Raw genomic sequence first — 14,914 nt, 5'->3', positions numbered from 1 at the left:
TGAACTTGTGATTCTCCTGCCTCGGCCTCCCAGGCTACGGTGTGTCCTTCCAATTTTTTGAATCAATCTAATCATCTATTTCTGAGCTTTGTGCCCAGCAGCTAAGCACTGCTATAGAAAACTATACAACCTTACTGTTGACATCCTATTAGTTCCAAGAGATGACTATGCTCAGCTGAACCCTTAACAACTTATGCAACACTTACCATATTTCTAATTAGCTTTCTCTCCCTAACTCTACTCCTGGCATTACAAACCTTCACCACTCTCAAGCTTCCCTATCTCCTTTCTTGGCCAGAGGCCTTGCCTAATACTTCAAAATGGTATGAAGAGTAATTAGACATAATTAAAAATTATCATTACTTCAGACCTTCTATATAAGCTTTAAAAAAAAACTATACAGAACTAATCCAACAATCTAAGTAAAAGTCCTAACATTATTTCACTGAAAAGAGATTAAATAACATAAAACTAATGAATTTATATTTACTACCTGACAATCTCAGCCTTTGAAAATAAAACAAAAGAAATTGAGAAACAAGCAACTCAACTTTCAAAAATGCTATTAAGATCAAGTAATTTTTTTTTCAGAAAATAAAGTATGTCAGATTTTCCTACCTTATGACTCTTATTTTAGATACGACCTAATACATTTGATTAATAGTCTAAAGTAGACTGTGGGAATAGCATTTGAAAAGGGAGAAGGTGAAACACCGCAGCTCCCAGTCTATCATAAACTAAAAACCTGACACAACAGCAACAAAATTAGTAGCTGCAATGAAACAGAAAATATAAAAACTATTCAAATATACAAATTCAAATAAAATGGCAAAGTAGGACAACTTATCATAGAAAGCAAAGTACATTTTATGCCTCTATGATGTCTTGGATAGAGCATCTCATAAGTGGAATGGACTATAGTGCAATTATACCTGTTACTCTTTCTGTAAGTAGTTTAAAAATGTCCACAATCTACTCTAGAAATATTTGCATTAAAATAGCCCAAAAAAAACTGATCACAAAATTATGTTTATAAAATAAATGTATTTATTCTCTATGAAATTAGACATCAATATATAATTATATATATTATATATATATATATATTATCATCAATATATAATTATATATATATATTAGAATGCAGTTTTACATTCCTATTAAAAAATTAAACTTGCCTCTTATTTCCAACCATGTCCACCATTTAATAAGACAATGACTGTATGATTTAAAATTAAGAATAAGTTGGCTGAGTTTTATACACTGCAGTCACAGCAAAATTCTACATCTCAACAAGAAAAACAAATATTAAAGAAAATTGAGAAGATTTTCAGTCTCTAATCATAAACTGGTAAACCAACTCACTCATTAGTTAGTTGTTGTTGCTGTTTCTATCCAGTGTTGTTTCAAATAAACTTTCTAAATGTAAAATTACTTCATTAATCAACTTTAAAAGTAAAATGAATTGCAAAGACCAATGTCCAAAATTTGAGTATATAACAAAAATCAGAAAAAGAAAAGAAAAATGAAACTGTCTAAAATGTGCACTTAAGAATTTGTTTTGGAACTTGATGAAATGATTCCTAAAAATTCAACTGGAGGAATAAAAATAAAAGTCCAGAAACATTTTTAAAAGAAAGCTTATGTGGATTAACTTGAACTGTAATATCAAATATTAAAACATATTAAGAAGCTATAATAACTAAAATAATGTAGTACTGGCAAGGGGATAGAAAATTCAATGCAACAAAGCAGAAAAGTCAAAAGTAATAATTTATTATCTGATAAAGGTAGAATTTCAATTTAGAGGGGAAAGAAAGGCTTATGTAATTTGTGGTGGTTAAGACCACAGGCAAATCAATTTAAAATAAAACTGTTTAAACTTGGAACCTTCTTGACATCATACAACAAAGGGATCAAATATTAAACTGTACAAACTAAAAATATAAAATATAAAAGAATATGGACATATGTATCAAAATTGAGGGTAGGACTTAAGGTCTAAGGCAGAAGCAACAAGATATATAAAACTCATTAAACTACATTAAAAACAAAATCTCACATATTTAAGAATCATGATAGAAACTGGGGTTGTGGCTCACTTAGCATGTGTGAGACACTGGCTTAGATCCTCAGTACCACATAAAAATAAATAAATAAAAATAGCAGGGGTTGGAGTTGTGGCTCAATGGTAGAGCACTTGCCTAGCATATATGAGGCTCTGGGTTCAATTCACCACATATAAATAAAACTTTAAAAAAATAAAGGTTCATTGACAACAAAAATATTTTTTAAAAAATAACAGCAGGTGGAATAAAAAAAATTTTAATTTAAAAATATAAAAAATAAAGAGTCACAATAAACAAACCTTAAGGAAACCAAAAGATTGGTGAAAAATGCCATATATAATCAACAAAGAGTTAAAGTCTCTTAATCTATTAGAAGTCATTAACAGGGGTTGGGGTTGTGGCTCAGCGGTAGAGCACTCACCTAGCATGTGTGAGGCCCTGGGTTCGATCCTCAGCACCACATAAAAATAAATACATAAAATAAAGGTATTGTGTCCAACTACAACTAAAAAATAAATATATAAAAAAGTCATTAACAAGCAATAGGAAAAAATAAGTACTTGGTAAAACTATGCTAAGAATATGTAGAACTTCAAAATAAGAAATATAAATGGCCAAAATATTTGAAAACTCAGCAATCAAAAGCTTTTAAACACATGTTCCTACTGTTAAAGTGTTAGTGATGGAGAGATGGAGGAAGGTGCTCCTATATTGTGATATAAACGTAAATCAATTCAACATTTTTTTAATCTTTATTTACTTATTTTTTATGTGGTACTGAGGATTGAACCCAGTGCCTCACGCATGCAAGGCAAGTGCTCTACCATTGAGCTATAATCCCAGCCCATCAACTTTTTTTGTAATATTTTTTTAGTTGTAGTTGGACACAATACCTTTATTTTTATTTATTCTTATGTGGTGCTGAGGATTGAACCCAGCGCCTCACATGTGCTAGGGGGGTGCTCTACACTGAGCCACAATCCTAGCCCCATCTATTCAACTTTTCTAGAAGAAAAACTAAGAAGTTATGGTATCAGAAAAGACTTTAGACTCAAAAATTCTTCTTCTAAGAATTTAATAGAGTTATCAAGATTATATCATTTTTAATAATATTTGAGAAACTGAACGTTATCTAATGATTCAACAAGGAATTAATAACATGATAGATATTCCTACAGTGAAATAAAGTCACATAACAGAAAATTGTTCATGATATATTGAGTATGGGAAAAAGGCAGATATCACAAAAGGACAGTAATAATTAAAAGTTACTAAGAACTTTTAAAAAATCAACTCACACACCTCAAATGTAGGATACTCCTTTCATAAAGGATTCTAGACAGATTTTATGGTTTTTTGCTTATGAATATGAAGATCTTATAACCTTTTCTGAGTTAGGTAACTCATTTAGTAGGTGTCTCAGTTTTCTTGAATGAGAGGCTTCCACATATTTATTGAGACTTCCTGAGCTAATCAAAAAGTGACTACAAAGTTCTCGAAAGACAAACGCTCATATACACACAAATAATCTTCTCTATGCAAAGATCTCCAACAAAGTTCTCTGTGAAAAAATACAAAAGAATATATTTGCATGTGTTTATACATGAATAAAGAAACTCTTGAAGAACACACAAGGAAAAATACAAGTTGTAATTCAGAGGGAAGAAACCAAGCAACAGAAGTATAAGAACTTTTTGATTTCTATTTTCAAATGTATACATGTATTACTAGTAAAAGTATCCTGAAAGCAATTTTCATATGCATATATATATAAATCATATGTACATATATATAAAAAACATTACTCAATGGTGGCAAGGCATAATAAGTATTCTATTGGTGAAACTATAACAATGAACTATAACTTACTTAAATCCATCAAGAATCTTAAAAATGTGCTGGCGTGGTGGCTGTGGTAGCATGCTCGCCTAGCAAGCGCGAGGCCCTGGGTTCGATCCTCAGCACCACATGAAAACAAATAAAGGTATTGTGTCCAACTACAACTAAAAAATAAATATTTAAAAAAAGAATCTTAAAAATAAGTAGAAATGTCTTCTGAGCCAAGAATTCCATTTATGGGGATTGGTCCTAATGAAATATCCAGTTATAATAGGTTCAAAGATAGTTAGCAGGTAAGAAGACAAATTAGTAAGATAAAATAAAGGATGGATAGATTACAATGCTCTCCATAATACCAGAATATTAAAAACAACCTAAGATATCTAATAAGTGTTTAAAGACAGCATAATGGAATATAAATCATTGTAGCTAAAGCAATAATACTGTATTTTGTTAACATGAAAAATCTGATTGTATAAGTTACACAGAAGTAATTATAATATAGGATTTTGGTATTTAAGTTTTTTCAATGCACTGGAACAATAAATACCAAAACAGTACTAGCACTAACTCAGAAAGGCTAGGTATTCCTTGTAATCTTTCTGTATTTTCTGAATTTTTTCTTTTCAGAAAATAATATGAACTTCTTCTATAATAAATATAAAACAATCACACCACTCTGAATAAAATGATAACAATTCAAGTCCCCTACCCAGAACATTTCCAGATTTTTTTAATGGGGGGGGTTAACATGTAAAATAGAAAAGTGAACCAAGAATTCTGTCTCCAAATCTACAGTTCTTTCCACTGTATCGTGCTACCTTAATCACTCACTTAGATGTGGCATTATTTTTCTTCAAATCAATTTGCCGATTAAAATATTTATAATTTATTACAAATTGCACAGAAGTGAAGTTTTATTGTCCTTTAAAAATAAACATTAGCTGTTCACACGCTTACAAAGGATTAGATACATGAAGGATGCCAGTGATCTCAAGTTCTAGGTTGGAAGAGGTAAATAAAAAATACTATCAGTGCTTAACTTAGAAATGGGTTGAAAGGCCAGGAAAAGTAGTGCATTCCTACAATTCCAACTACTCAAGGCTGAATTGAATGCTAGCCTGGGCAACACACAGAAACCCCAATAATAGAGAAAGGGAAGGAGGGAGAGAATTAGAGGAAGCAAGAGGGCAAAAGATGAGTTGTACTCCAACTTTAACTGTTTAGAGAATAACTTCATACAAAAAGAATGGCATTTTTTAAATTTTTTATTTGTTCTTTTTAGTTATACATGACAGCAGAATGTATTTTGACATATCATACACACATGGAGTATAACTTCCCATTCTTATGGTTGTGCACGATGTGGAGTTACACTGGTCATGTATTCATATATGAACATAGCAAAGTTACGTCTGATTCATTCTGTCTTTCCCATTCCCATCCTCCCTCTCTTCCCCCATTTCCCCGGCCATATCCGTGAACCTCCACTCCTCCCTCCCTGCCCCTATTGTGAATTAGTATCTGCATATCAGAGAGAACATTCAGCTTTTGGTTTGTGGGGATTGGCTTATTTCACTTATAATGAGAGTCTCCAGTTCCATCCATTTACAGGCAAATGCCATAATTTCATTCTTATTTACGGCTAAGTAATATTCCATTGTGTATATGTACCACATTTTCTTTATCCATTCATCTGTGGAAGCATACCTAGGTTGGTTCCATCCTTAGCTAATGTAAATGGAGCTGCTATGAACACTGATGTGAAAAAATGGCATTTTATTGAAAAAATAAATATTAATAACCAGACCAACCCCTGAAAACTTAATTTACCCCTTTTTGCTAAACACACATTGTCAAACAGTTTAACAGAGGAATAATGAAAAAGCCACATAAGGCTAATAAAACTCTTCTAGTCAGGACAAAAACTGACCATAATGAGATGTTTTAAGACAGAAAAACCTATCAAAAGTAAAGAAAAAAGTCAAAGAACAAAGTAAGGGGCTGTGGTTGTGGCTCAGCAATAGAACGCTCGCCTAGCACTTGCAAGGTCCTGGGTTCAATCCTCAGCACCATATAAAAAAATAAACAAACAAAATAAAGTTATTGTATCCAACTACAACTAAAAAATAAATATTAAAAAATTAACAGATTAAGGATTAGTTTTCACTATTCTATAGAAAGTGGTTTATGAACGCTGTTCTGCCTTAGGAAAACATGCAATGACAATTAGAGAACCTATTAACAATAGCAACATATTTTTAAAGGCATATAGTATTTTATTCAAGATTGAAATTTATATATATAAACGTTAATTAAAGTTAATAAGCTGGGGTTATGGCTCAGTGGTAGAGCGCTCGTCTTGCACATGCAAGGCCCTGGGTTCGATCCTCATCACCACATAAAAATAAATAAAATTTTTAAAATGTTATTAAAAAAAATTCCATGTGGGAAAAAATAGCTATAGAAGAAAAGTTAATATATATGTGTGTTAATAAAATATATCACAGAATAAGTCAATTTCCATTTCTTTGGCTATAATGTAAAACTGCATAAGTATTTCACATCTAGAGAAAATCAAAAATTTGCTCTGGCAAACTTAAAAACTGCTATGAACCTTTAGAATCTACTAACTCAAAAATCAAAAAAATTAATTCCTCCATATTAAGAATCTACTACTCTGAAATTACGTTTTTCTAATTTGGAATGCTGATATCCTGTACCAACATGATTCACTATAAATTAATATATAACCATGGATATGAAACTTTAATTTCATACCCAAAATTATTAATCACTGATATATTTACTACTGAACAATCCATTCCTACCCAGCACTTTTTTAAAAGACTAATTTAATCAAGAACCAACAAGTTCTCAAAATCTGAGCATAATAAAAACAATGAATTAACAAGAAACTACACAACATATTGCTAATTTTAGATCTACCAGAAATGTGGCCAAGTCTTACTACAGAAAAATGAGGACCAGGGGTTGGAGGGATACCTCAGTGGTAGAGTGCTTGCCTACCATGTGAGAGACCCTGGGTTCCATTCCTAGCACCACAGAAAGAAAAGAGAAAAAGGACTCAAAACTCATAATATTACATATTCAGTTACACATATGTGCTGGCATAATTGAGTGTAATAAAATGTATTCAGAGCTGGAGTTATAGTACTTGCAGAAATAGTAAGTATAAATACATGTACTCAAAAAACAATAAAAAACACATTTCGGTATTTTTCATACTTTTTACAATGCAAAATTAATGTAATATTAAAACTACCAATCAAACCTAACAAGCTAAAGTAGCCAAAAATTAACATTTTCAAAGCTTTAAAGAACAGTAGGACAATGAAACTTAAGAAAAAAGTAGATATAAGGGCTGGGTTGTATCTCAATGGCAGAGCACTTGCCTAGCATGCATGAAGCATTGGGTTTAATATTTCACACCACAAAAAAAAATAAAGGTATTGTGTCCATCTACAACTTAAAAAAATTAAAAATATTTTTAATAAGCAGATATAGAAATCAACAGATCACATAATATATATAAAATATATTTTCCCTATTTCAATAAAAATACAGACATGCCAGAAAAAAAATATTGCATAATTTATATTTTCTTCCTTTCTTCTATGCTATCCAACATGGTAGCCTCTTGTTCCATATTAAACTAATTTTATTCCATTTTAACCTAATTAAAATTAAATAAAATTTAAAATTCAGATGCTCTGTTACATAGCTTATTGAACACACTCAACAGGTACATATGATTCATGGCTACCACACCAAACAGCACACAGAAACAGAAACTTCCATCTCTACAGAAAGTTCTACTGAACAGCATACTATAATGTAGACATACCTTTTTTTCTCTATAATTATGGCTTCTTCCCATAAAATTGCAAATTTTTCCTCCTACACTTAAAATACTTTGTAAGCCAGGCCTAGTGGCACAGGCCTATAATCTTAGCTACCGGAGAGATTGAGGTAGAAGAATAACAAGTTGGAAGCCAATTTGGACAACTTAAGTGACCTAATCTATCGGTTGATGATGATAATTATTTTTTTAAAAGACGATGACAAGGGGCTGAGTTGTGGCTTAGTGGTAGAGCGCTTGCCCAGCATGTGTGAGGCACTGGGTTGGATTCTCAGCACCATATAAAAATAAATAAATAAAATAAAGGTATGCGTCCATCTACAACCAAAAACTAAAAAAAAATTTTTTTAAAAAGGCGATAACAACAACTAACAGTGTTTACAATGTGCCAAGAACCATACTCATTTAATCTTCATATTAACCTCATGAGGTAGATCCAAGTCCACAATCCCTTACCTGAATCAGGAATTGTCGAATTCAGTATTTCTAAGATTTCAGAAATTTAATGCTGTCCATAAACCAAATGTTATATAATACCTTCAGAAAGGTCTAGGGAAACACTCAGAAACACAATATCTTTACATGATTGTTCACACTAAGGATAAGTGAAGACTATCAAAAAACCCTGCACATCAATTAAGACAAACAAGGTTCAGAAATCAAATTAGTTATGAACAGAACTTCCATTCTCCAGTGTGATAATTAGCAACCATAATACAATTTTAAGATAATTAATTTGTGATTTTGTTAACTATTTTTCCCCATATAACTAAGAAATTTCATCAAAGAATTAATTACTCAAATGACTCCATCTCCCTGAATTTCAAGAATTCATTTCAAAGAGTTAGCAATATGTTTTTCTCCCTGGCAACTATATTATTATCTGAAAATGAAAGTTCTAGTTATTTTCTCCACAGGAAAGAATTGACAGTGATATTTATATACAAAATTCAAAATTTTATTTTGCCACATTTATAAAATGACACTCTTAATACAAGCACATAACTCAATTGGATCTAGAAATTTAAACATTTTTTATTTAATTTTCCAAAGGAAAAAAGTATAGCCAACTTTCACTAAACAGTGATTTTATATTCTCAACCTGCTTTTATACAAATTCTCATTTTCAGGAAAAACTGTGACCAAATTTAACTTACAATTTGAAAATTTTCCTATTATTCTACTTATAAACCAGAGTATACATTAAAATATCTGAACATATACATTTCATAAAAAGCATAAGTTTATGGACATTTTAGTGTAATTTAAATATAAGGAATTGATGTTATTTAATAGTGATAAAATATAAGAGCAGGCATTTAAATATTCTACAACAATTTGGTCACATTTATGTCCAAAATTATGAAATAACACAAATATGTCTCTAGAGAATACATAAAAAGTATAAAATTTTTTTGAAAAACTATACTTTCTCTTGGTTACTAATATGCCCATGTTGAGAATGACTTGGTGATTAGGTATAGAAAACAAATTTTCATATTATCATAACATTTATTCAAAACTAATCTTCATAAAAATTTATGAATTAAATTTATAAATCAAATTAAAAATTTTATTAATTGAAATATAGTTTAGGTTATATGCTAAGAACGTGGACTCTAGAATCAAATTTTCTGGCTTTAATCCAAGATTGTCCACTGACTACAGAGTAATATTTAGTGAGTTAGTCCATCTTTGTGTCTCAACTTCTTCATCTACAAAAGGGGAATAACAGCATCTATCTTCATGGGGTTGTGTAAGGATGACATAAAATGGTATGTGGAAGCACTCACAAGATGTCTGGTTCACAGAATGCTCCACAAGCATTTATCATCATTAGGAAAGCATCTTATTAAAACATATCAATATTAACACAACTTATCTTCATGAGTTTCTCTTTCAGTTTCTGTAAAACTAATTAAATGTACTAGGGAAACAATATTTGACGGAAGTCTATGTCAGTTTAAAAGCCATCTATTAATAATTCAGATATGTACATATAAGGGTTCTTTAAAGCCAGATTAAGGTAAGAACAAACAGGGTGTATATTCTTTCACAGCTCTTAACTTCATAATTCTATGAAGAGCCAACTGAATATGTGAGTGATACTGTAATATACAAAAATGCCCTAATACAGTGAAGCAAAGGGTAAACTGTTGCTATTTATCCCAAAAATTCCCAAAAGACAAAACTCTTACTAGGAAAATTTTTAGTTCAACTGTGAACATACTATGTTTGTGGTACTCACAGAATACTTCAAGATATTCCAGGAAATAATTACAAGTACAGATTAAAACTGTAGAGCTCATCCCCAGAAAAGTTGATCACTTCCTTCTTTGTACTACCATGAAATTTTTCACGTTATTTCATGACAATTGGTTGTCTATATACATTTCTCTAGGGTGAGAATACATGCTTCTTGAAGAAATTTAAACCTTACCATATAATAAGAACTCAATAAATTTTGATTTTTAAAAATGCAAAACTTGTAGAACTATACAATTGTAAATTTTACTAAATGTAAAAAAATGGTTCAAAATTTTTTTCACTCCGTGATTTTTAGTAAGAATGAATTTTTCATTTTAAAGAATTCTTTTAATAGGTAAATAATTTTTTTCTTTTAATTTGGTCAGAGAAAGTGCTTCCAAACAACAAAACCTGACATCATCACGAGGCCTATAAGTCTGAACAAATACATAACAAGGCAGAAAATTGATTAATGGATAAAATAAGGGAGAGAGAACCTAATGAAGACTCTAGAAGTACATTAAAATTCTTAAGAAGTTCATTAAAAATACCTGCAATGTTAACTGAAAATATTCTACTTTTTAAAAAATATTTTCTTAGTTATTGATGAAACTTTATTTTATTCATTTATTTATATGCAGTGCTGAGAATCAAACCCAGTGCCTCACATGTGAAGCAAAAGCCCTACCACTGAGCCACAACCCCAGCCCCAAGATTTCGCCTTTTAATTTACATCCATTTTGACCCACTGTCCCAGATGTGGAACACCTATAAAAACTGAGTATATAACATATAATCAAAATATAATCACAGTAAGAACATAATAAAATAGTAATAATATTTATAAGCTCTAGATTATTATTTACAACCTATTCTCATGTACCTGTGTCCATTTAATCGAAATATTTACAGAACTGAAAACCTGAGATTGAATAGGTTAACTTCTGTAACTTAAAGAAACTTCTGGACCCTATCCATGTTATTCAAAGAACTGTGATAAGGAGTTCCATCATAAATGTGCTCAGTTATATAAACTATATAAGGTAAGAGACAGCTACTGTCATCCCAAGCCACTGATAATTGTTTTACTACAATCCTTTAGTTTAAAATCTGTAGAAGCAATTTCTAAAAAATGCTTCACCGGTGTTATTTACTACTTAAATTTAAAATATGATAATGCCCTAACAGAACAGACTGGCTACCAGATCTACATTCAATAGCAGAAAAGACAATTTCGGTGGTAATACCTTTCAGTGAAACCAATCCCAGGAAATAACACTAACCAATTGTTCCTCAATTAGAGGGAAGAAAATCAAAAGGAAAACAGCTCTTTAACAATGAGGGGACAGAGAAGAAGTAGCAGTAGAGGGTGAAAACCAGCAATATCAACAGGCTTACAAGAATTATGAAATAGCAGCAGAAAAGGAAGGATACAGAGAATGAAATTCCTATAACACAAACACAACTGCTTAAGTCTATACTTTCTGAGAATGAAATTCCTATAACACAAACACAACTGCTTAAGTCTGTACTTTCTCATCTGAAAAAAAGCATAATAAACAATGATCAAATGTACATTGATTCTAATTTTATAAAATTGAAAACCTGAAAATCTTATACCAATAGAAAATATTGATAAATTTTAAAAGACTCCCCTAATTTTGGCCCTATTTCCCTTTCTGTGAAGAAATTCATAAAGGGAAAAAAATAACTTCGGACTCTAAATGATGAATATTAACTATTAAGAGTAGCCTCTCTATAAGGTCTGAAATAGAAGAAAAATGTACATTTCTTCCAGAGTTGTAGCCAACAATAACTTTTGCATTCTGAATCCAACTTAGGTACATTAGTTGGGAAGATGTTTATCAAAGTGTTTAATAAGAAAGTACTAAATTTAGCTTTTTTCTCTCCCTTCAGTTTCTTAAATGGCCTGAGGTCCATCAAATGCATTAAGGAGAACCTTTCCTAACTATAAATGACAAAAGGAAACATTACTCTACAGCTTTCTTCTTATAGAGAGCTGATTTCATAGATCAGAGGTCATCAAACTGCTTCCGTAAAAGACCAGATAGTAAATATTTACAGCTTTAGAGGCCATATGGTCTCTGTCACAAATACCCAATTCTGCTATGTAGCATGAAAGTAGCAATGGACAACATATAAGTGTATGGTTGTAGTCCAATAAAACTTTATTTACAGCAACAACAACAAATCCTTGTCTGTAGTTTGCTGAACCCTTAGGTCGTCTTTTTTATAATCTACTCAGAGATATATTGTTTTAATATATACTATGAATTCTGAAATAAAATTCCTAGAATTTGCTTTAAAATACTTCATTAAAAAAAAAGAGTAGGGAGAAAGGTTAAATAAGACAATTATTGTTAAAACCAGACAACAGATACATGGAGTTCATTATACTATGCTTTATAATTTTAAAATTTTGAAAATTTCCATATTAAAGCTTTAAAAATATAAAGTTAGTCAATGAACCTGCTCTACAGGAAAATGAATTTCCTCACCTTATTTCCTGACCTTATTTAAGACCTTCTAAAAAGAGTCTTAATACTTTTAAACATAATTAACATAAGATGGTTAACAAAAAGCCATTAAACTATAATGAAAAAACTTAAAGTAATCCACAAAAGATTATATAATTATAATAAAATGTTCCACAATTTAAAAAATAAGCTCACAATATACACTAATGTTTAATTTATTTCCATATTAATAAGTGTTATCAATTTTTGAAAAAATACATTATTTGCATTAAAAAATAATGTTTATTACTTTCTAAATAAATGTATAATTTTTTTAATTTCTGTTTTGTTTTTGTTTGGGGGTTTGTTTGGGAGGGTTGTTGTTTTTTGGTACTGAGGCCTAAACACAGAGGCACTTAAACAGATGTGGTTCTGATTTTTTATTTAGAGGCAAGGTCTAAGTTGCTTAGGGCCTTGCTAAGTTGCTGAGGCTGGTCTCAAACTTGCAATCCTCCTCTCTCAGCCTCCCAAGTCACTGAGAGTACTGGCAGGTGCCACAGTGCCCAGCTCTTTCTGTTTTAAATACAAAGAACTAAATACTTACAAATATAACCCAGATAAATGTTTAGGGTCTTTGATAATTAAGAGTATAAAGAGGGGCTGCAGATGTGGCTCAAGTGGTAACGTGCTCGCCTGGCATGCACGGGGCGCTGGGTTCGATCCTCAGCACCACATAAAAATAAAATAAAGATGTTGTGTCCACCGAAAACTGAAAAATAAATTTAAAAAAAAAGAGTATAAAGAGATCCCCAGACCAGAAAAATCTGAGAAATTATGACCTAAATATTTTCAGTGTTGTTTGAAGTATGTTCAACAAGCAACCACAAGATATATATTTAAATTTATTTCACCTTTGAACAATAACCATCACACAGTGAAATTAGTCCACCATGAAGCCTATCAATACCCACAGGAGGAAGATACTTAAACCTTCAACTTACATATTCTTTTAAACTGCCTGGTGAATCATCAGAAAAGAATAACTGTAATGTTGCCCCAGTCTTGTGCAGATAATAATTTTAATAAGAGTTAGGAAATTTCCACATTAAAACTTTAAAAATATAAAGTTAGTCAATGAACCAATAATATATAAAACATATAATATAAACTTAGTCTCTTGAAACAATAAAAAAGAAAAACCAGTAAGTGCCAACAGAGTTTTCTAATAAATGCAACACAAATCAAAATACGTAGTCTCATTCAATGCTCAAAGCCAAAAATCAACCTAAATAGAGCCTTAGGAAAGAAATATAAATGAATGTGCAATTTCTCAAAGACTGAATAAATATGTTTATAAATGTTTCAAATTTTCCTCAACATTCTGAAATAGTGATTTCAAATATCAAAACTAAAAACTAATTTAAGCTAGGTTCACAAAGTTATGACATTTGAAAGAAACTAAGAACTTTGAAAACCTTTGACTATCCAAATATATACTCAGTCTTAAAATTTTTTAAATCTAAAACTAATGTGGCAATAAACAATCCATAACAGATTAAGGCAGATAATAATTACAAAAAATGTGTTTACATGATCTTATCTTTAAAAAGATGCACCAACATTCATTTTTCAAATACAGTACCCCCTTATAGCTTTTTTTTTATCCAATTTTGCCTCTTGTGCACACGGCTCTTTAAAATGTTAAGAGATTTTTTTCACTTTTACTTGCTTAAACACACATTACTTACAAGTTACATTTTATAAATTTTATTTCTATTATCTTTCTTCAACAAATAAATTTTAAATAGTAATAGCATGCAAAGACATACTTACATCATACTCTGCAATTCTGCTGCAAAGCTTATAGCCTTTCCTGTACTTCTTGCACTACCTGAAGTGGCAGCAGACATTGGGCTAGCTGCAGTATTATTCATCTAAATAAAAAGGAGAAATAAAGTTTACAAAATTTATAAATGCATGAGAAAAAACTGAAGCAATTACAAATTCCATTCAAAAATATCCCCAATATTATATTTCTGATAATTTGTTTTGCATAAGTCCTATTTGCTTACACTTAATATTCTTTACTCAAATAAAACAGTATGGATGAAAAAGCTTCTTAGTCAAGTAAGATAAACAATTACTTGAGTAATAAACATTTCAGTACCTATTCTCTATAAAATGTAACAAAAGTATTCATTAAAATATTTTAATAGAGCTCAGTGGTTTTCAAAATGTGTTCCAGGAAACGTTAAGATTCATTAGTACTTCTTCAGAGCTCCCAGTGGCCCCTGAACACAATTTCTTCCAGACCACCAGAAAACTGATTTTTCTACTGATTTTTATATATGGAGATTCCAAGTAAGAATTCATTTAAAGAAAGAGTTCTACAATTATAA

The 14,914-nt window shown here is 30.7% G+C and overlaps 1 protein-coding gene across 1 annotated transcript in view; it reads right to left on the bottom strand.

Annotated features, from left to right (window-relative positions):
- Positions 1-14,914, bottom strand: part of Supt3h (SPT3 homolog, SAGA and STAGA complex component) — a 470,425-nt gene that overhangs the window by 442,531 nt on the left and 12,980 nt on the right. The window contains exon 2 of the mRNA XM_027950427.2: positions 14,349-14,449. Within this exon, the coding sequence (XP_027806228.1) occupies positions 14,349-14,449 (101 nt within the window). The remainder of the gene's footprint in view (positions 1-14,348; positions 14,450-14,914) is intronic.

Source organism: Marmota flaviventris, chromosome 6, assembly GCF_047511675.1.
Source record: "Marmota flaviventris isolate mMarFla1 chromosome 6, mMarFla1.hap1, whole genome shotgun sequence".
Taxonomy (NCBI): domain Eukaryota; kingdom Metazoa; phylum Chordata; class Mammalia; order Rodentia; family Sciuridae; genus Marmota; species Marmota flaviventris.
This window is presented reverse-complemented; position numbering and strand designations above follow the sequence as displayed.